This window comes from Hirundo rustica, chromosome 6, assembly GCF_015227805.2.
Source record: "Hirundo rustica isolate bHirRus1 chromosome 6, bHirRus1.pri.v3, whole genome shotgun sequence".
Taxonomy (NCBI): domain Eukaryota; kingdom Metazoa; phylum Chordata; class Aves; order Passeriformes; family Hirundinidae; genus Hirundo; species Hirundo rustica.
Window position 1 is genome coordinate 35,888,920 of NC_053455.1, and position 23,055 is coordinate 35,911,974.

Below are 23,055 nucleotides of genomic sequence, written 5' to 3' on the forward strand. Positions count from 1 at the left end.
CTGCGCAGCCGCCGCGACACGTGGCGAGCCCCGGGCCGGGGGCGGGCACGCCCGGCTCCGCCGCAGCGGCGAGCCGGGAACGGCCGCTGACGATCGACAACACGGGCCCGCGCTCTGCCCCGCTGAGAACCGGGCGGGGGACGGCCCGTAGCACCGTGCTTCTACTGAGTGGGTGCGAGGCCACGCTCTCGGACTGAAGTTGCAAGAAGAAATAACTGAAACGGCTTTGATGCGACCACCTCATGACGAAATGAAAGGATGGATATTTCAAAAGCAGGGATCTAGCTACAAATAAAGCCACGTAGTTTTAGTGAGCTATCACAACGGAATATAGTTACACGTTTGCTTTCCTTTGCCTCAGGTGGCACAGGCCCTGCCCCAGCTCGGCTTTGGATACACCGGTACCGCGATAAACACGCTATATACACCCTCACATAAACCTATAGGTACACAAATGAAACTACAGAAAAGTGATAACACTTTAGGGCTAAAATCCATAAAACAACAAAATAAAAACACGAAGCTACATATTTAACCTTTTATTGCACTTTGGATATATATACACAGTATTACTGATTATTTCAACACTGATGTTACACCTGTAATGTAAAACATTGCTTGAAGATGCAACAAGTTCAGGCACTGATCCCCCAGTTCAAGTTAGAGCTAAAAAAATTTACAAAATTACATTTTGTTGCATAACATTCAAAATACCATAACTTTAAAAAGAACATTGCTTACGTAATACAAAAATCAGAGGGTTAGATTGTAGATTTTTACAAACATTAACATTTTGAAAATTCCTTTCCCTATTCATATGGATTGACACTTCAAAAGTTTTTGCATTTGAATTTTTTTTGTCCAACTAGACATTCCATTAGGTAAGAAACATAAAAGTTTGAGTTTTAAACAAGTTTTACCATATAAAACAGATTCAAGACAAATTTGAAAAGCATAGTTTGTAGGCTTCAAAGTTGCATATATTTAAAATCAGATTTTTTGATACTATTTTCAAAATGCATATGCAGGATGTGAGTGTGAATTATTAACTAATACTCTCAAAATCCTCACGTTTTCAAATTCCAGGACTTAATATCTTAATGTAAATAATCAAAGCTGCAGCACACAATAGTTTAGACTTTTAGTATGAACATTTTTTTTTCTCCTTTGGACTATATTTCACTCTTAAATCAGTTTAAAAGGCTAACAGCTTTTTCTGGTAAGCATCCCCTGACTGGATAAAAAAGCAAGTCACAGAAATTTCTTACTCCTTGGTTTTTCAAACATAGAGCTAAAATAGTTGATGGTGGTTTTTTTTATTAAACCTGTGTTCTTAAGGAGACCATACTAATCTCATTAATACTAATATATTTCTGTTTAGTAGAAAATTATCACTCTAGAAAATAAATAGCTTATTTGATGTGCTAATTCCAGATGGAAACTAAGGGTTTGATGCAGAAGCTGTGGGATTAAGTTCTTTGGCCAAACACAAAAAGGACTGCAAGAGTTCTTTCGTGGCGTTGACAAATCTTACAGAAGATGCAGCTTCTATAAGAATATATTTAATACACAACTGATGCATATACAATTATTCTCCCTGTTATAGAAATACTGGAAGTTAAGCAGCCTCCCTAATTTCCAGGTGTGTCTCAAGTTATGTTTATGTAAAATGAAAACTACCCCATAATATTGCACTTCAGTGATCTGCTACAACAATAAAAAACCTAGTCCTTATAGCTATATAAATTGCTCTTACAATTTCAAGAAAAGGGAGGCCATTCTGTGCTTGGAAGTTCACTTATTCAATGGAATTCTAATGAACAGTTCAAATAAATTTATGATTGGTCTATACAAATAAATGCTGAAAATGAGGAAATTCCTTTCCATAGCAGCATTCAAGACTACAAGTTGAATACATGAAGTATTATATTGGAGTGTCTAGATAGAGCTGATCAAACCAAGATGACTTGTCTTGAATGGGTACACATCAGTATTAGAAAACAGGAACAAATTCTGCAAGAAAAACCCTTTCAAGCAATATCACATACTATGTGATTTTACAAATTCAGTGTTTGGATATAGCATTATATAGCAGATCATTTTAAAGTTAACATTTTTACACCAGGCATATAATATAGGTTACTTCTGCCTTTGTATAAAAGCCTTTCAACTGCTGAATTAAAAAGTAATAAGCAATAAAAGGTGCAAACTATATTTTTGTAATTTCAGGTATATTTTGAAGCCTTATATTCACATTATTTTACTATTTCTTTCTGCATTGAAAGTTTTAAAATGCAGTTCATTTAGTTCCAGGTTCTGAACAATTTCTCTTGCCACTGCAGGTACCAAAAGTCTTGTCCTTTAAAATTAATCACACTCGGCTTGCTACTTTTATAAAATTTGTACTTCTCATATGGAAAAATAACATTACAGAACACATTTATGTTTAACTAGGCAAGAAAAACAAATACTGCACTCATTTTTTTAAGTATAATTATATCTGCATGAAACTCATATTTGAAAAATACAAACATACAATATGAATCCTTATTATGTAAACGAATTTGTGCCAAACCACTCTCCCTCTAATGGTAATAGACCATTGTGAAGGGTAAGAATTCAAAGAATTTAATGGCAGAATGACAGTCAAAATTATGCAAAGATCAGAAACACAGAATATTATTGGAGAAAAGAAGATATTGAGAAAATGCTTAGTATATAAACAAGTTGAATTACATTCTCCAAGAGATCATATGTTTATTTTAAAGTAGACTTGAATATGCTTTTGGCCAACAAGCAAAAACCACTCCTAATCCTGTCTTAATTTCTAATGTTCTTAAATTTATAAAGACAAGACAGGTGGGATTAGATTGTTTTAGGCATTAGTAATGAGAAGTGTCTGTTTTAAGACTTGCAATGATTTCCTTAGACATGATCATATTTTTCAGAAGCACCTATCCATTTATAATTACTGTGGATGTACTTCCTTGCAAAGGAGTTCAACTGTAAAGCAATCCTGCTTATATTTTCAATTCAAACCAAGCTATATTAATAAAAAAATTTATGATTACTTTCCAGTATTTTGAAGGATGTGCATACATATAGGCACATACAGATACATATGCATCTGTATTACATCTATAGCACAACTTCTGTTCAGGACATATAGTACAGGCAGTCAAAACTAACAGAGGGAAATAGTATAATTTCAAAACAGAGAGCAGCATACATTTTAAAATAATGTACTTAAATGTCCTCTTAATGTCATAGTTTTAGCTTTAGTAACAATAAAGTGTTGCTGTATAGGACTTTCACTACTTATCTCTTACAGCTTAATGGCCCGGCCACTTACACAAATTACTGCAGCACTAAAATATATTTTATACAGTGCTCAGAATGTGCCTATGACTGAACTGGAAGAGTTTAAAATAAAAGCTAGAAAAGTATCAGGCCAAACAAGCTTGATGGTAGACTGCCTTTAGTTTAACAAGCTTTAGTGCATGGTCATATGAAAAGACTTGAATAGAAGTCAAGTTCACATGTTCTAATGAGTAACTTTTACAGCATCAAGTATAACTCCTATATTTCACTCTGAAAGACCAGTTATTGTTGCATGTTCAAGATTTCCTTCAGGTTTTTACTATTTTTGCTCTATGAGTAATTAAAAATTAATGTATGACAGTAGAATGTAGAAATGTGCCCATGTCAAAGATTTTGTTTAAAAACAGAGACACAAGTTGAACTGGATTTTGTTCTTACGCTGTACTATTTTACCTATGTTCTCTCCAGACCTTGAATGCACTAGCCACCACGATAAAACAAGTATTTTAACTTTCCTAGGTTTCCATGAACCATCAGAATGTAAATGAATTAGTACAAAACAATTACTGAAAAAATATACATGGAATTGAAGAACTGCATCACAGTTTTATGCAAGACAACGCTCTACAGCAATTATCTTCAAAATGTACCTGGTTTGTTTTTGATAAATAAGTTACCTAAGTATTTAATACAATCCATACACTTACTTGTTACGGACTGTGGTTACATTTCATACCTGTCTACAGCAAAAGCTGACATTTAAACTACTTCTGCAAGAGATGGAGGATTCAAAATGAAAATTATTCAGGAGAAATGTGGTTTTTTTTTTTTTTTCATTTGAAAATTGTTTTCCATCTCATAACACTACAACTCTTAGCATAACTTTTGGGGAAAGGTCAGAAAATACTAAAAGCATGTTGTCCAAAAAACCAGTAGTGAACTGAAAGCAGATGTTCCTGCATAAAACTGAAGTTTCCAGCATTCAGTTTAATAGCAGAAATACTTATTCCCTTTCAATTCTTATTGTGTTTCTGATGGTGAGCTCCATTATATTTTTGAACTGCTGATATGTCTTTGTTATAGGAAGCTCTAAGCAATTAAGAAGTCTGTTTCCAATGGGATACCTTATATGCAAAAATTTAATAGTAGGTTCAGGATCAAAACCAATGGATGGTACATAACAGGAGCCGGTTGCAAAGAGCAGAATATCCTCAAATGTCACTACAGATTCGCCACCTAAAAAAATAGGATTAAATTTTATCATTGATTGTCTATTTCACATAAAACATTACCCTGCATGTTAACTGCTAAGAGGAAAAAAACCCACACAAAATCAAATCAATATGCTGAATAAATATGCAGTTATATGTCTACATAGGAAAAAGTTTAGCAAGAAAACCCCACTTCATTAAGTACTGAAAAATCTTAAGTGAATGTAAAAATCTCTTCTGTAAGAAAAAGATAGAAAACAGTGGTCTTTAAGACTTCAGACAATCTATCTAATAAAATAATTTTCTGTATCATTTAGGTTGTGTGTTGGATTTTTATTTTTTAATTCACAGGAATCCTAGAGCCAATCTTTCAGATATTTACCCTTCTAAAATTTTGGGCAACAGTATCAGAAATTCTAATGAGTAAGAAAGAGGGGGGGGGAAAAAGAACAATTAGGAACTGATAGTGACTAAAACCCCTTGATTTATTTACACCACTGAACTCTAACGATCAAATTCTCTATGTATACCAGCAACTAAATAACCAGGATAGTTAAGGGGAAGATTTTTTTAATTAAAAAAAAAAAAAATTACTTACTTTCCACATCTTGCAAATAGCCCATCCAAAAGTCAGCACCTTCATCTTTACTTACATCTGATGAGGAATGGATTGTAAAGAGATCACAAACATTTTCCGCTGAAAGTCTTTCAGGTTTGTGGCACAATATGCTAGAGAACACATCTGGGTGCATTTGCATTTTCTCTAGAACACCAAGAGTGTTCAAACCTTGCCTAAAACTAGGAGAGGGAGAAAAAAAAAAAAGAAAAAGAGTGACCATGCATGAGAACTCTGCATTTTATAAAGCTGCAAGATGGGATAAAATAAATCTTCCCCATCTCCAGCTCTAATTTTTTCAAGAAAATTACATAGTATCCCCTTTTACCTTGGGAAATGCATTTAACTAGTAATTTTAACAATTTAAATGTTTCTGTAGAGCTTTTTGGGGAGATGAAAGAAATAGCAGCAATATGCATAAATTAACTTATTTCCCGGTACTTGATTATATGTACAAGGTATAGTTTAAACTTCGGTATGAAGACATAGCAACTCTCTTTCTTACAAATAGCTCTTTGGAAAACAGCTTAAATTCCTTGTCCATAGACAAAATGAGTTGTCTTAAAAGACAGCCTTTTGCTTGGCTTTCTGCTTGTACTCACATGCTCTTATTTCTGCCCGTGGCAAATACAGACAGCAGCAACCTGGCCTGTACTAGGAGCTGTGCTGCCAGCAGCTCAAGGGAGCTGATCTTTTTCCTCTGCTTAGCAGCAGTAAGGCCACACTTGAAGTGCTGTGTGTCCAGCGCCAGGCTCCCCAGTACAAGAGAGATGGACATACTGCAGAGAGGCTGGGAAAAGCTGACTAGGATGATTAAGAGCACAACCCTATGAGAAGAAGCTGAGAGAGCAGGAACTCTTCAGCCTAGAGAAGAGAAGGTTCAGCTGGAATCTCAACATGTAGAAGTGTCTGAAGGGAATGTTCAAGGAGGTCAGAGACAGGCTCTTTTCAGTGGTGTGGAACACTTGCCAGCTAAAATAACCAACTCTCTAGCTACTCTCAGTTCTTTAGTGACAAGTAATCTCTTGTTCTATCTTGTTCTACTGACTTATGCCCATCTTAAATCCATCTCCCAAAATGCACAAAACCCCACTACCTCATAAACAAATGCACTAATTATTGTATTTTTAGCTCCCTAATTTTAAAATATGATACATGTTGTTAAAACATGCCAGAGGGCCCTGACTGAGGGACTAATTCCTCTGACCTTCATTTAAAAAACCCCCTCACATTAAGAATCAGTTTTCATAGCTCTTGGAGATTGAGTTGATCAAATTTGTCAAAGATAACTCTATATGTGAAGTTTAAATCAGGCCATGCTTGTTGGAAAAATTAGCGTCCAATAAATTTTTACTGAGCAGATGAAGAAAGCGAATTGGAAGTACGGCCAGAAACAAATCAAAGAACAGTCAAGAGCTGCAACTTTTCCAGCTAATAAGGTCATCACCACCTCACAGAAACATCAGTGCAATGCTTATGTTCTAAGCAGGCAAACTTACACTTGCTGACAGTATTGCACTCCTAATGGCACACACAAACTCCCTAATTAGAACTCTAGAAAACTCATTTGAATTCTAAACATATGTTAAACATTTCTAAAACGTAAAGATTCTAAATTTGAGCAATTCTGAATTAGAATTGAACATAAGCTAGAGAAATTTTATAGTGCAAAGGTCTTGGTGATGCTGTAGTTTAAAAACTGTGAATCTGCCTTCTTCATAAGGTTGAAAAAGGAATATGACCAAGGAAAGTCAGAGCAGATATGTAGAGAAATAATTTCAGTCTTTTGGTTTAATTACCTAGTTAACAGCTGCTACTCAATCAACCGAAAATTACAGTAGACTTCAGTGGTTTAAATGAAGAATAAATAAAAACATGTGAAAGTCAGTTTTAGCAATGTTAGAGTTGCAGTGAGGAAAAGAACCAAGAAGTTTGAAAACTCCAGCAAAACAAACCTTTCTAAGGGTAAAGTAATTCTCTTGATTACATGAGAGATCAGTATGTCATTCACCAGCACGTTCTTATCACACAAAGCCGTTACAGGTCTTAAACATCCAGCAGCAGCGAGGAATTCGCAGCAGTCCTGTAGTGTAGACTGTAGGCTGGACAGATTATTTGCATGTTTTATCTGCATAAAAAGATAAGTTAGGCACTTGTTACTATATGTGTGTATACAGGTATGTGAAAAATAACTTTTTTTTTCAACAAAATTTATATTTAGTAAGTCCTTCTTTATCTCCAAATATAGTCTTGAACTAGAAATAAAATGAAACTTATTGCATACTACCGTTTTTATTGTTTGTGCTACATCAACATCAGCAACATCTTCCAAAGTCGGCTTCACATTCTCTGGACCATAGACAAGGCAATTGAACAGTGTTTTGGAAAAGAAACCAGGAGGTGGACCACCATGAACCAGAGAAACTGCAATCATTTTACCAGCTTCAAAGTAAAGGTTTTCTTTTACAGCTGCAAATAGAAAAATATTTATTTATATGCATAGAAATTATTTCTGATCCTCATTTTTTAATAGAAAATGTCATTGTGCTGTTTTTTCTTAATGACTTGCTATCTTCTGACAGTTCAAACTATAAGACCATATTTTTACATAGAAGTACCACACTTTTACACCAACTCTTCAGCCACTATCAAGGTTTGGGAGATGTAACTTCCTCTTCGACTTTACACCCAAAGCATATTTAACTCTGAAGCACAAGGGAAAGAAGCTAACTTGGAGTCTTTGGGAAGCATGCTATGGGAAATAATGTCCTAGAAATTTGATGAAAGGAAAATAATTAGCAGAGGAAGTGAGTCGGGAAGAAAGAAAGTCACTTAAAGAGAACAAATACACTAATTAAAAATTTTCAAGTCTAGTTATATGCTGCTTTTCCATGGTTGTCATCAACTTTTTCAACCAACCCAAATTTTCTAAATTACAAATCCACACCACCCCTCCTTGGAACTGAAAAAACAACAAACAAACAAACAAACAAAATCAACCCCCAATTTTTATCCTTCATACTTTATACTTGCGAACTGACAGTCATACTGGCTGAAGATTAAAAAACATTTTAAGCTACGTACTTCTCAATATGTTTTTGAACAAAACAACTAATTACCTTGAAAATCAAGGGACAAGTTCTTTCCGGAAGAGCCCTCAAACAATGAGGAATTCTGAAGGTGAAGCATTAATAATTGGAAGAAATGGTGTTTTGATGCAGCAGTATTTGTCTTCGATCTATTTTTGCAATTTGAGAAATTTACTTCAATAGTGTTTGTAGGACTGAAGATGCGCTGTCTAAATCCTTTTAAAGCACTACTCCAAATATTTTCTGCATTGATGTTAAGTCTTGTTGTTTTTGTTTTAACCTGTGCCTTTAACTCCTTCAGTATATTACAAACCTCTCTTCTTCGCTCTCTTAAATGCCTACAAGAAAATTGCATATATTTTCAGATGAAATCTATGATTCATAATTCATAGTTACACAAAAATAATTTTAATAGTCTATTAGCAAGAACACTTCTTTAAATACTGGCACATTAAAGTATTGCCTTAATTTTATCAGTAAAACATTTAGTATAGATTTTAAAAATTTTAATGTTGTAGTGGCAAGTTTTAAAATACCTCTAAGAACTGAAAAAAGGAGGTAGAAATAATTACCCTGGCATAAAACAAATAGTGATTTTCTTAATTCAGCGACTCCAACCCAGTGCCAAACAATTCTCACACAATGTGCTGACATTTAAACAATGTGAAACAAGTGAGAAATTGAAGAGTTTATCATTTTAAATTAGAGATGGTTTGCAACCAAATTAGAACAATCTTTGTCACTATAATTAAAAAAAATTGAACAGGAACAAAGTTCTCATTTAAAAAAGCAAGATGTTTTCTTTGTTTTCTAGCTTCCAACCAAAACTGTCTCAAATACCGTATCTACTAGAAATAGCTTATTCCCTCATCAGAATTTTTAGCACATCAGGTAGAATCCATAAATTAACTGCTCACAAGAGTAAAATGATTTTTATGTCCTTAAACTGAATATTCTATATTAAAACATGTTGTTTTAGCACTGATATTAGTACAATCATGAACTATTCATATGGTACAAATACAAAACCCATCAAAATTTAGGACCTGTCTAATTAGAAGAGATTAGGATTCTTTTTACTCCCTGTTTTCTAAAGAATGTTTAGCCATGCATCAGTAAGGACAAATATGTACTTCTGGGTTTTGATCCCCTCATTACCTAACCTAAAAATTCTCAGTAGGTTTCGTTTTTTCCTCCTCACACTACTCTAGCATTTATAAATAGCAGAAGCCTTTCTCAAGCCGTCAGGCTTTAAGTGGATACTCATTTTTTTTTGCAGTGACTATATACATATATACACGCAAAAATATATATGCATACTGTATATACTCACACAGGGAAATATATATGGATACTGTATATACACAAACAGACACACAGACACCCCCACCACCCCATATGTTCTGTAGGAAATATGGTATAAAACCATGTGCTAGATTACCCCTCAAAATAAGAAAAATAGAATAAATACTTGGGCCTCAGGGACAGGAACCAGTTCCTGTTTGACATCACTGAAGATAAGGACATTGTCACTCTGCCGGATGCTGGACGTTCCAGGTGTGAGCAAGGTGACAAGTTCTGGCACATTATCTTTGGTGATCTATTAGCAAAAAACCCCCAGTATTTTAAGAAGAGATACAACTGAAGAATGCATGAACACTTTCTATTTCAAGGTAGCAGCGTAGTTTCCCCCTAAATCACTACTGAATCTCATTTGTATCCTCATTTACATGAAGTCCACCAATACCTGAACTACAATTTTAAAAATAACAATTCTGTATTTTATTACCTAGTGGTCTTGGGATATGTTTTTAGTTGCATTTCATACATCAGATGAAAGTCCTGACTGACACAGTAACTAAAAATATTAGTTTCTACAATCTTGAAAACTTTTTATTACAGCAGAGGAAACCACTATTATGAACACCTTTAAGTCAGACTTCTAGAGCACTATTAAAGTGGAAAAAAATAACAATAAGCAAACTTAAAGCTTCGCAGTTCGTACACTCTTAAGTTAACACTAAATTGTTAAAATTCCTTTAACAAGGATCTATCTTTACCAAAGCAAAAAGCGGTTTTAGTTGCCACCAAATCCAAATAACTATAGCACTTACTCAAAAAACTTCAATCACTAAACTTTATTCCAATTTAATTTGATTTTTCAATTCAATGTAAGTTTCTCCTATAGAATAAGGCATAATTTCCTCATGTTTAAGTATTATTTTATTCAATAATCATTTTCTGCTGTGAAAACAGAAAATTACTCACTGGAGTAGAAAGCTGCGTGGAGATCCAGATGACTGCCGAGGGGACTTTGGAGGTGGCTCTTCCAGCAAACACGTCGTTCCATTTGTCTTTTCAGAGGTAGCCAAAGCACGCTTTTTCCGTTTGCTGTATTTCCCTGTAAAATGACATTATATTAATTTAATGAAATTGCCAGTTGTAAAGTGTGCTTACATAAGTTAGAGTTATCTTTTAAGAAATCACTGTCACACCTGTAATTTTACCTGATTCTGCAAAGATACTTCTGCATTCCGTGCACTCCCAGTTTTGCTCCCATGACTTCATAGATGAACAGGCCAAATGAGTCCCACGAGAACCGCAGTACTGGCAACGCTTTATTTCCCATTTACTAAAATGAGTAGACAGAAGAATGAGGCTAGTTAAAACAAAGACTGTTCAATAGTAAGCGCAATCCAGACACTAAACCACCAAAGCATAATTTTGTCAGTCTGGTAGAACTGATTCTAATCAAGGAGACTTTCCTCATGCAAGGTGTACTCATTATCTGGCTGCAACAAGGAAAAAAACGCTACTCATATTCCAGCACCTTGCACTGAATGAGACTTAGTGACTCCAGGGCACTATTTTCTTCTCATCCTGCTAGTTAGCAAATCCTGTTTTATGGGTATCCACCAGTCAGCTTTTCCAAGTGCTAATTCTTTTAAAGAATTTCTCTAGGGAAACATTCAAACTACTGACCTAAGTCTACTACTTTAACAGTGACTTCTTGTAAAGGCTGCAAATATTTCAACATTTATTAAATTGCTGAATTAGTTTCTGAATGATACATACATAACATTCATTTAAGCACATGCTAAGTTGATGCACAAATTCTACTTCACAAAACGTCATTCTACTTACAAAAGGAGGACAAGGTAGCTGATAATCCCTTAAATTTGGTTTTCATGGCTTTTATAACAAGATCAAGTTAGAGAAATTTAGTATTGAAATATGATTATATTGAGTAAAAGAGATATACTATCTGGACAGTGTGTTGGCTTGACATTAAAACCTGATGCTGAAAAATATCAAAATATTTAAGTAAATAAAAATAATATTAATAAATAACAACAATGAAAACCACATCAAAAAACCTACTCCATCCTAAGTTATGCTCTCCCGTGAAAGTATCATACCTATCAGGTTCATTATAGTCTCTTCCTTTCTTGCAGAGACATCTTCTAACATCACAGTGTTGATAACAATGCAGTAAGTCTTGATATGCATTTTCTTCAAGTTCCCAAGATGCATCCCTGCAAACAAGGCAGAAGATTGGATACCAAAAGTCTATTTCTGATTGTTTTAATGGGTTACTCTCTATTTCAACAAAGATATAAACAATAAACATGAATATATTTCAATCATGTCATGTTCTAGGTAACAGGTAGGTGATCTAGGTAACAGAGGGACAAGAAAAGTCTACTAACTAAAATAATACTATGAAACACATAGATGGACCTTTTCTTGCATAAAGTTAAGTTTGATTTCAAGTATTTTTTTATTTTTCACATGACCTCAGTGCACATTTGCTCTCTGTCCCTCTTTTCTCTCACAGAAAACAAAGATATTTGTTTAGGGAGCCTACTCAAGTTACCTCTGAAACTGGTTTCACGAATGGTAGCTCAGAGTGTTCCAGGCCAGTATGGCAAAGTTCAGTTATTTTGACTCAAGAGGGAATTAATGGTGCTCTCTGAAGAGACTAATAGTTATTAAGGAAGAATACTTCTAACAAAGAAACATCATTCTGATCTCTTTCTGCCGTACTTTGAGCCTCATCAGGTGACAGAAACAGGAAAAACAGCTTGGAATTTTTGAAGCAGTTACTATACTAACATAAACTTTGCAATCCCTTGGCAGAAGACAGAAGCTGTATGGCTGAGTAATCAGTCAGTTACAATTCTATCCTGACAGAAATTCAGATAATTAAACTTGGGCACAGAAAATACACTTCTTAGCAATCTCTATGTTAAGGAAAAATTATTGTATTTAAGAAGCGCTTTTATCTTCTAATTGCATTTAGAATTTGAATCATGGCATTAAAAATGACTTCTCAGAGCTTCCTGTTTCATGTCTGAGATAACTAATTTCACCTTTGTCAATTTTTATGCATATCTAAAAGGAAACAGGATACTCTTTACCAAACTGAACAATTCTGCAATTGAAAGTAGAACTGATACGTCACATATTAATAGCTGAAGTTCTGTAGAATAACTGTTCATAACAGCCTATCAAAGTTTTCATACCAGAGTAATCATTAACAAAATTACTTACCTTTCTGGAATGTGTATGCCCATTCTCAACATTTCTTTTTGAAATTTGTCCTTGTTATTACATACTGTGCACCTAAAGAAAAATATCCCAGCACTCAAAGCTTGATACTGTGCCAAGAAAAAAAAAAACACAACAAAGAAACCAAACCAATTATTGAATTACTACCATCCTTAAGATGCCAATAAATTATGTCTTAATATTGAGATGCGTTACATTCATGGATACTGTCCTGACATGGGTGTTAAAGCTGATATCAATCATGATGTGACCTGACATTAAAGCAAATAGCAAGGATTTTCTCTTCCTCTAAAGGGAAGAGCTCATATGCTAGAGTAAGGTTCATTAACAAAAGCACAATCCTTTTCAGTCAGCCTCTCCAGATCCAGCGTAAGTTTACAAAAAGAATGTTGCAACTTTTTCTAGTCCCGGATTTAGCCAAAGAGAACTGATAATGGATAAATTACATTTTCAGCACTCAGATTCTGTCCATAATGACTCGCAGAAAAGCAACTACATAAGCTGAACTTAAATTCCTAAAAGTAGTAAAGGCATAAAGTATATATCATACATGCAGAAATATGGAGGGGCCACAGAGGGAGAAAATTTAATAGCACTAAAACGTGAAAATCCTTTTGTGTCCATAACACAATTTTGGCACTGGTCGTCAAACCTAGTATACTTCATACCTACTTCCTACACTTAACAGTAAGCAATTGTTCCATTATTTTTAAATAAATGTGATCTCCTCTGATGCAAAAAGAATGAAAGGGAGAACCTGTATTACCTGCAAGCATTCTCGATGAAACCAAGCATTTTTACAGCAAGGACTTTTCAATACAGTGTACAGTGGTAGATGTTCAACCAAGTCCAGGCATATTGTGCACTGTGAAGCTCCTCTAGGTTCTTTATCCACAAACTCTTGGACTGGTCTATGTTCCCAACAGTAAGATCTAAAAATAGTAATTTAAGGTTCCCTTAACAAAATAACATTTTATAAACCTTCTTAATAAAATTTGAAGACAGTAAAATTAATTAATTATTCCATTTTTCATGAGTAAGTGCTATGCAACAAGCTAAAAATGCAGACACACTGGTTTTGGCTAGGCTAGAGTAAAATTTCTTAATAGTAGTTGGTATGGTGAAGTTTTGGATTTCAGAGGAAATCAGTGTTGATAACACAGTGGTATTTTTAGCTGTTGCAAAGCAGATCTCGAACAGAGTCCAGACCTTTACTGTTTCTCACCCCTCCCCACCAGGGAGCAGGCTAGGGATGCACAAGGCACTGGAAGGTGAGACAGCTGGGATGGCTAACCTCAACTGACCCAAGGGATATTCCATACCACAACATCCAAGATATGCAGCTCTAGAAGAAACCTTTCTGAAAATCTTTACACACACTTGAGGTAATGGAAGTTGTTTTTTATTAAGTGCCTGTCAGACTTCAATCCATCCACTCTACAAACTCAGCTCACAACAAGGATAATGCACTCAAGAGTATTCTGACTACAGCCAAGATGCTGGACAGAGGACAGTAAAAAAACCCCCACATTTTTAGACATTTGATATTAAGCCCATTTCCCCTGCAGCCCATCTCTAAGAAACTTGGAAATACAAGAAAATGGCAGACACTGTATTTTGACTGCTAAGAGATACAGGTGGCCAAAGTTCTGCTATTTCAACAAAGGCACAGGAAACAGGCGAACAAAAAACCCCAAATAGACCATTATGCAATTTATTTCAGAATTTACTGCTCAAATTAACTACGTGTATAAGCATAAACTCATGTATTTAAAAGTGTTGAGAACTGAGTTTATAAATATCAGGTATGCAATATAACTGCTTGACTTTCATGTCTTCCATAAATCGGGTATCTGTTTCCTAGATAATCTGATGTCATTTGCAACTATCAGCCTATCCAATAATAAAGTGTGAAAGAAACCCAAGTCACCTCCTCTATAAATAGAATAAATTGAAAATGGAAAAACAACAAAGACCCAACACTCACTTGAAGTCTTCCATAAACTGGAAAATGCATTCCCTTTGTAACCCACAAGGAAAATGGTAACTTCGTTTGCATTTAGGAGTTACACATCCAATTGAAGCTCCCTTTTTCTTACAGATATTACATTTCTAGAAATAAGTTGTTTCAGAAACAGAATATTAACATCTTAAATACAAGTAAAATTACAGGAATTAAACTAATAGAAAAATTACAAAAAGTGTAAGAAAGAATAATAGCTAATAGATTAAAATTGTGACAAGACTAACGTGGCTTAGCTCTTTTACAAAGAGTAAACAATATGCAGCTATTTCACAGACTTTATGTATTGGTTTATATGCACATTGTCTTGTGACACTTAGATAAAATACAAGTTATTTTACCAGTACCTACAGTTTATATAGGTATAACAGGCATACAAATATATATGTTTATATGTAGCCATCTGTTAAGTGTCAGTTTCAAGCTCAGCACAATGTCATGAGGTATTATGAAAGTTTAAGTCACTCTTATTTATCTACAACTTACCCAATGAATAAAAATAGTTGCAAACTGTAGAGGCCCAGGGAAGCTGACTTCTGTTGTGGGATGGATTGTAACAGAGCATCCAGGCTACACTGTGATCTCAGAAATGTTCACTATGCTTCAGCCTGAATAGACTGCACTGGACTAAGCCTCTCATGAGGCCCATCAGAAACACTGTTTCCAGGAACTAACAGGTAGCAAAGCAAATGAGCTCTTGTTTTATCACCAACAGCCTTGGAAACTTATTTTTCTTGCCTGAATAACAATCCAAGTGGAATAGTACTTTTGTTACTGAAACTTCAGAGAAAGTTACCAACTCAAATTGCCTCCAGGACGGAAAAATCACTGAAACTGAAGCCCACTCTCTTGTGACTCCATAAAAAGTGGTTCGAAGTGAGACCCTTGGAGCTCCCAATTCCCAGAACACAAGGGGCTAATGTGCATGTGTCAAACACTGATAACCACACAGCTCTGGAGCCAACCAGGGAATGCTGGCAGTAACACACAAGAACTGCTGGTGATAACCAAGGACTACTGGTATTAACACACTGTGAGAAAGAACAAGATTTGACTGGAGCAGAGGGCCAGGCAGAAATTCACTTTGCTGTGAGAAAGAACCACAACACAGCACAGGAACATGTGGCAGGAAGGGGGGCATGGACTATAGGGTAGGATTTGGATTCCCAAAGCCCTCCAACCCATTTCTGGCAAGGCCTGAAAGAACATAACATAGAAGGCAAGAAATCTACCTTTGAGGTGAGAAACCTATCCTCAAAAAGATACCCCCCACAAAGCCCAGCCCAGTTTCCACACCAAGTGTGTAACTGACTAATAAAATTTCTGATCTCTAGTGGACCCTCTAACTTTTGTCACTGCTTTTGTCCAATGAGCATTCATGATTCTCAGGTGCTTTCTTCCCTTTAAGGGTAGATCATTACAATTTCTGCAGGGTTGTTTTTTTCCTTGTGGCTTCCACAAATGCAATATACTTGTTACTTAAACATAAAATTCCACTGCTTGAATGGGCTCAGCACACTGCCCGCTTGAGGAAAAAAAAAACAAACCCCACGTGCAGTACTAAGAGCACATAAAATTTACCTTTTCCCCTTGTAAGTACCAAATGCATCATTCTTACCAGTTTTGCAGCTCTATTTACTTCTTTTTTAATATCTGTGATTAAAAATCCATCTACACCTTCATCTTCTCCACCTCTTTGCCAAATGCCACTTGACATCAACTACAAAAACAAATTAAGTATCTTAAAACATTCACCTAACCTAAAGATTTAAAATTACATACACTGTACTTGTCAAGTAAGAGAGAAGTTTAGTCTAAAAAAACCTCACATGGAAACATATTAATGATTAAAAACCTGATATAAAACACATTTTTGTCTGAAATGACAATAACCAGTAAATGAAAATAAATACTTCATAACATCAAAGTATTGTATATACTATAGGGCCTGAGATAGTGGATTTTGGCTTCCTTTTTGAAGTATGCAGACTATTCAGATAATTGCCAAACAATTACTTTCAGCATATAAATCTTCAGAGGAAGTGAAATTAAATTAGCTTAGTTAATATGAATGACAATTGTGCTGTGGAGATAATGAAGCACAGTAGGAAGTAACTGTACTGAAGTGACACCTAAGAGGAAAAGTAATTCACTTTAGAGATTTAAATAAACACAGAATCAAGTAACTAAGCAAATCAGAAGAGCCTGATGATAATTTAAAGTTAGGTAGCTACATTACAACCTTCAAATAACTGAAGAGTTTCACAACTTGATGCTGTTTATATTCTTTACAATCTCATTTTATAATTTTAACATAGCACCATTTAAACTAGCTTTATCAATATTTTACTCAAAAAATGTAAGATTATATACCCAAACCAATTAAACACATTTTTCCAACTGTGAGACTTTTGGCAAAGAATAATTAAACTGTCACTGATGTGCCTCTTTGTAGAACTCTTTTCTTATATAACATACACTATAAGTAAAATCACAGGGTTTTGCTCATTTTTAAAAGAAGTAGAGACAAAAAAAAATATAAAAGATACTGTGGTGAGCTTCCTGCAGTTAAAATACCTTATAAGTCCTAAGACTCAGTACTACATGCATGCCTATTCCTAGCTGTTCATCAGGATAGGATTTTTTCTTATAATTTGATACAGCCTTATATAGGAGACAAAATTACCACTAGCATGGTATAATGGCCTCTATTTCCTTAAAGCTGCTTAAAATTTACTTAAAAACAAATATTTCTAACTTTATGTAACTTCAGAAAACCTCCACTATCCTTAGTTTTTAAAGGATTCAGTATCCAAACTATTAAACCATCTACAATCAACACTCTTTAAAGAAGTGAATGTTTAAAGAGAAGAATGTTGAGAAAACATACCCCCTACATTATTTCTGATACTCAACGTACATTTTAAAATTGGGGAGAACAATTCAAATTATATTTATTAACAAACAAAAGATTTTCCTTTTTGTAAAAAGTACTATTATTCTAAAGACCTGCAAAAATTTAGAATTTGAGAGGTAGTTTAAGCATACCTTTAAGAATATGAATCTTGGAGAATATCAAGGGTGATAAAAGCTGCAGGTTATATCCACAGCTTTGTTTAAATGATAAACTTCTGCTAATTAGTGAAACCATACTAAATATGATCATCAGGGTACATATAACTTTAGAAATTAGAACTTAAGAAAATTAGGACTTAAGTGTTACAATGTTCTGTGTAATGTCAGAGAATAGCTCACAGCCAGTAAGAACTATTGAGAAACGAGGAAAAAAACCTTTTCTCTACATTTTCCACACTGGTGGTGGAATTTTCACATTTCAAATTTGAAACTACACTTTTCTTAAAGGAGGGAATATGTAGGTGCAAACTGTTTCCTTTGTCTTAACATGTACCTTCATTGCTATTTGCAATGATAGGTTGGGAGAATTAATGGATTCCTTTAAATGGACCATGAACAGAATTAAGCTTTGAATAAAGGCTTGTTGGGATCTGTTGTACCTGACAAACACAAGCCTTCAAGGCCATGAGTTAAAGCTCACATTTCAAGCTTTACAACAACAACATTGTTACAACAATGGGACTGGTTATTAGCATTAAATACTTGATGCGCTTTTTTTTTTTTTCACATAAATCAGAAAACTCCAAGATCAGTACCATGTACCTACCAAACAGTAATAATGAACAGTGAGATTGTATTCCACATAGGTCCTTTTTTCTCCGTACTTTTCAGGGCAGTCATCTGTCCGTCCACAGAGAACACAGACTAAAATACAGAATCATGTTTATAACCACAGTGAGCATACTGGAATTACTGTGGATCAGCTACAGAGCAGTAGCTTCCACCTCTTTTAATCACATGCATCTCCAAGTAGATTACTGGATAAAGGACAATAGATATCCCTTTCCTTAATGTTGAATGTTATAATGATACAGAAGAATATACTAATTTTTCCTCCTCTAGTTACTAGAAATACTTCACCAGCCTGTTGATTCAGGACTGGTCTATCAGCCAAGCTAAATTCACAAGCAGACTGTGCTCCCAATTGAAATATTCCTCTCAAAACATAAAAAGAGAACTATCAAATGGCCAACAATGTCCAGGTGCATGTAAACGTTATCTAGTTGTTTTTAGTACTATACATAAAGTCATCCCCATATTAGAATCTAATCAACCACTTCTTTGTCTACCTATATGATAACCTTGGTGATAAGCATGTGAATGGTGCCAAACAATCTGCTACCAGAGCTTTTAGAAACATTTAACGATTTGAGACAACACCGCATTCAACTAAAACCTTGAGAATTTCCCACTCAGTGAAGTTTCTAGCCCACTATCATAGTTCCACAGACTTTTAACAGCTTCCCTTTAACTCCCAGAAGATGTATAAAATACATTTACAATATTCTAAGATTAAAAACAGTCACAGTAGTAATAAGAATAGGGTTACCGCTTCAGCCTAAGAAAGTCCTGAATGGTACATCTCAAACACAGCACTGTGTGATTTGGCTGCTAAATTGACAAGGTTACTTTCTTAACATCTGCAGAAAAATACTATTTTAAAATAGTCTAATTACAGCAAACAAACCCAAGGATATTTAAGTTGTTTTTTTTTTTTTCTGAGACAGGTGGTAGTTCCAACTCAATTTCACAGAATGGTTAGGGTTGGAAGTGACGTGTGGGGACCATTTGGCCCGACCCCCGGCAAGGCAGGGCCACCCAGAGCAGATGACACAGGACCTTGTGCAGGTGGGTTTTGGATGTCTCCAGAGAGGGTGAGTCCATGACCTCTGTGGGCAGCCTGTTCCAGTGCTCTGCCACCCTCAAAGTAAAGAAGCTCTTCCTCATGTTGAGAGGGAAGCTCTTGTGTTATAGTTAATGACCACTGCTCCTCATCCTGTCACTGGGCACCACTGGCATCACCCTCTTGGCACATGCCTTTGAGATACTTATATGTGCAAATGGGATTCCCTCTCAGACGTCTCCAGCCTAAACAGGTCCAGCTCCCACAGCCTCTCCTCATGAGAGAGATGGTCCAGACCCCAAATCACCTCTCTGGCCTCTGCTGAACCCTCAGGAGCTCATTCTCTTTCTTGTACTGAAGAGCCTCAAACTGGACACAGTAATTTGATTACTGGAAACTCACCTGCTCTTTGAGCCCAAATAAAACAAATTATAACTAGCATTATATATGCAGATTAAGTATTTCTGAAATTATTTGATAAAAACTTTACTCACATGTGCTTTGAACATCAAAATTATTCATTTTACTCATCCTGAGTTCTTCTGGCTGTCAGTCATGCAAAAGAAACAACGTATTAAATACATCCAGTGTATTAATGAACATTATACACCTTTAACATTTTTTTTTAAACTGCAAAAAAATGTGCATAAACTCAATAAACTAAAAGCGGGACTATGATAAAAAAATATAATAATTCAACTGTTATTGTGAGAGATAGGGGTTCAGAAAGCAGAATGCAATTGTCCAGAAAAAAATTCATAGACTAATGAGAGATACAGCAACTTTTACCTATTTCCGCAAACTAACAAGCCATGTATTTTATTTTCAGAAGAGAAAATAAACTCCAATGCAACAGGTAGTTGTCTACAAACTTAATAGTACAGAAGAGTTCTTATTTATTTTAAGCAACAGAAATAATGGTCCACAGATAGCCTAGGAAACAGCTCTGACTTCTGCTCAAATAAAGATTGTACTAATACAAAGAACTTGGAAACAAAAAGTAACAGTGTAGTGATGTGACTATGAACAGTTTCCACTGTTTGGAGAAAATGCAGGATCCTGTCCTAAACAGAGAAATCCCAACCCACAAAAAAGCCAAGAAAAATAAACCAACCCAAAAACTAAAAGATGAGGAATCCAAAACTGGGACATGCATATAAGGGAATTTACACCATGTAGGACAATGCATTTTACATTCTGAAGTGGAAAGTAATTTATTTAGAAACACTGATCTAACTTGCACTTCTTTCAAACATCAGGTGAGCTGCCCTTTACTGTGTGCCACACCGTGCATCCTATTCTAGCCCACCTTGGGAAAACAAAACGAAAGAAAACAAAAACAACCCAAACCAAATAACCCCCAGTTTCTTCACCACAGCACCAAGATGATTATTCTTTCTCAGAACCCTTCTAGGAACACATCTGTACATCGTTGATTTGCCTTCCCTTAGGAAGTTTAAGAAAGCATTACCTAAGTTTTGCAAGCCAAGAATCACGAGTGATGGCCTGCATCTCCAGGCTAGATCTCAGGCAGGCAGACAACTCCCTCTCGCACGCTGAAGCAAACAGGGAAGCAGCCAGTAACAAATCCGAGGTTCAAACCAGAAGCCGGATAGACTGTGAGCTATCTGTGGCTCGCCATTTACAGTTCTGATGACTACCAGATTCCAGCTTCAGGAAAAAAACTTCAGGCTAATTCAAACTATTGCAAATAAAGCACCGTAGCAATTTTACTGGAGATTTAGGGAAGGAGGCATATTGAGAAAGAAAGGGAAGCAGAAGTCTCAGGCGCAAGGCAACTGCCTATTGAGAACCGGAGTAGTTGCACGAAGGACCTTGGCCAGAAAAGCGTCTAAAAGGAAAACAAACCAAAAAGCACGACCACTAAATTAGACGGAAAGGTTTCTAAAGACACACCACACTGAGAGTCAGATTAAGTTTAAATAAGTGACTATTTTCCCAGAAACACACTTCCTTTTTTTCTATATTAGAAAGGAATAACTATACTTAAAACAGGTACAGAGAGCAAAAGACAAGCACGGAGCTCACACATTCCCTTTCTTCAGGATTCCCCCAGGATGGTCACTGTCAAGTTTCACCGTTCTCAAGCTCCTGCGGTAATACAACAAAGAAACTACCTACACACGGTCACACAAGCCGAGATTTTTTGTAAAAATCCCTACAGGTGGAAAAAGCACATATGTGGCTGGAAACAAGGAAATCACCTTCCCACCTTTCCTTGGCTCCAGCAAAATAGAAAGAAAAAAGAAATCGCTACACCACCCCCAATTCCCTCTACTTTTCTCAATCCTTTCAAGTGAACCCAAAGTTCGAATTTACAAGTTAAAAGACACACAGATCAACCATTGAGGCTCCCTGCATAAGTCCTCTGGGGCTTTTCACCCGAACAAAGCAATTCAGCATCAGTCTTTGCAAAACAGGAACGACCACATGTTATCGCTCAGTGTCTAGAAAATCGGTGTAAATAAAATGTATCTAATTTGCCTAAACAGGCTTGAAAAGTCCTCAGAGTGGGTGTTTAGATTTTGCTAAATTTCTGTAATTTTTTACTGCTCCATAACGTAAGGCGTCTCAAGAGTCCTTTAACTAGAGGTTGAAAAAAAAGAAAAAAACAAAACCAGCCCCAAGAGGCAAGGTACCAGCGCAGGAACAAAGAAACTCTCCCGTGCACCCTGTGTGTCCTGAATGTGCACACGGTGGGACCGTGTCCCGAGAAAGCCCCGTCCCTCGGCATCCAGCCCCGGGCGTGCGCGGCAGCGCTCCCGGCACGTCCCGAGGATGGGGCTTCAGGCGGCCGCGCTCCCCCCGCAGCGCGCAGGGCTCCGCCGCCACAAGGGCCACGGCAGGTCCTGTGCGCGGCGCCCGCCCGCTCCCCTCCCGCGCCGCACTCCGCGTCTCCCCGGGACGCCGCCCGCCTCCCGCGAGCGTGGAGGCACGTTCGGTTAGTTACTGCCGGAGCTCCTGCCGCTCCGAGCGGCGGGTCCCGAGCAGCGGCGGCTCCCCAGAGCACGGGCTGGGAGGCTGCCGCACGTCGCTCCCCGCACGGCGAAGGAAGGGGCTCCCGCCTCCGTGTCCCGGCAGCTCACCGAGCCCCCGAAGCGCCCCGCCGGGCCCCGTGAGGCGGCACTCACCGCTCGGACCGAGCCGGAACGGGCCGCGCCGCACCGCGCGCCAACCGACGGCCGATTCAAACCCCAACATCCGCCCCCTGCCGGAAGCGCGGCCCGCCCCGCCCAGCGCCCCGCAGCGCCGGGCGGCCGCCCCACAAGCCTCCCGTGGAGGATTTACCTGAGGAAACAAAATGCTGCGGTCTTTGTAAGAAAGCCAGGTGTTGTGGTGTGGGTTTTTTTTTTTTTTTGTTTGTTTGTTTGTTTTGTTTTGTTCTGCAGCTTGTTCTGAAGGGGCCTAAGCTGCTACAGTGTAAGGCCGTGCTGACCCTTTCC

At 36.8% G+C, this 23,055-nt stretch overlaps 1 protein-coding gene across 6 annotated transcripts; it reads right to left on the reverse strand.

The window, feature by feature from the left end:
- Nucleotides 1–525: 525 nt before the first annotated feature.
- G2E3 (G2/M-phase specific E3 ubiquitin protein ligase) lies at nucleotides 526–22,810 on the reverse strand. 6 transcript variants are annotated; one of them, XM_040067978.2, is made up of 17 exons: nucleotides 22,744–22,810; nucleotides 21,063–21,443; nucleotides 20,086–20,137; nucleotides 18,515–18,612; nucleotides 16,451–16,552; nucleotides 14,797–14,921; nucleotides 13,576–13,741; nucleotides 12,792–12,898; nucleotides 11,657–11,773; nucleotides 10,745–10,869; nucleotides 10,506–10,638; nucleotides 9,709–9,837; nucleotides 8,268–8,575; nucleotides 7,436–7,617; nucleotides 7,104–7,276; nucleotides 5,131–5,330; nucleotides 526–4,557 (listed from the first exon to the last, which is right to left on the reverse strand). In XM_040067978.2, exons 3-17 carry the CDS (start codon nucleotides 20,120–20,122, stop codon nucleotides 4,325–4,327), a joined length of 2,235 nt encoding a protein of 744 aa, XP_039923912.1. In that variant the 5' UTR covers nucleotides 20,123–20,137; nucleotides 21,063–21,443; nucleotides 22,744–22,810; the 3' UTR covers nucleotides 526–4,324. The 6 variants fall into 6 exon arrangements, with proteins under 6 accessions (XP_039923912.1, XP_039923910.1, XP_039923914.1 ...); XM_040067974.2 differs by having other exon boundaries at nucleotides 551–4,557; nucleotides 10,733–10,869; XM_040067976.2 differs by lacking the exon at nucleotides 21,063–21,443 and having other exon boundaries at nucleotides 22,744–22,806.
- Nucleotides 22,811–23,055: the final 245 nt, after the last annotated feature.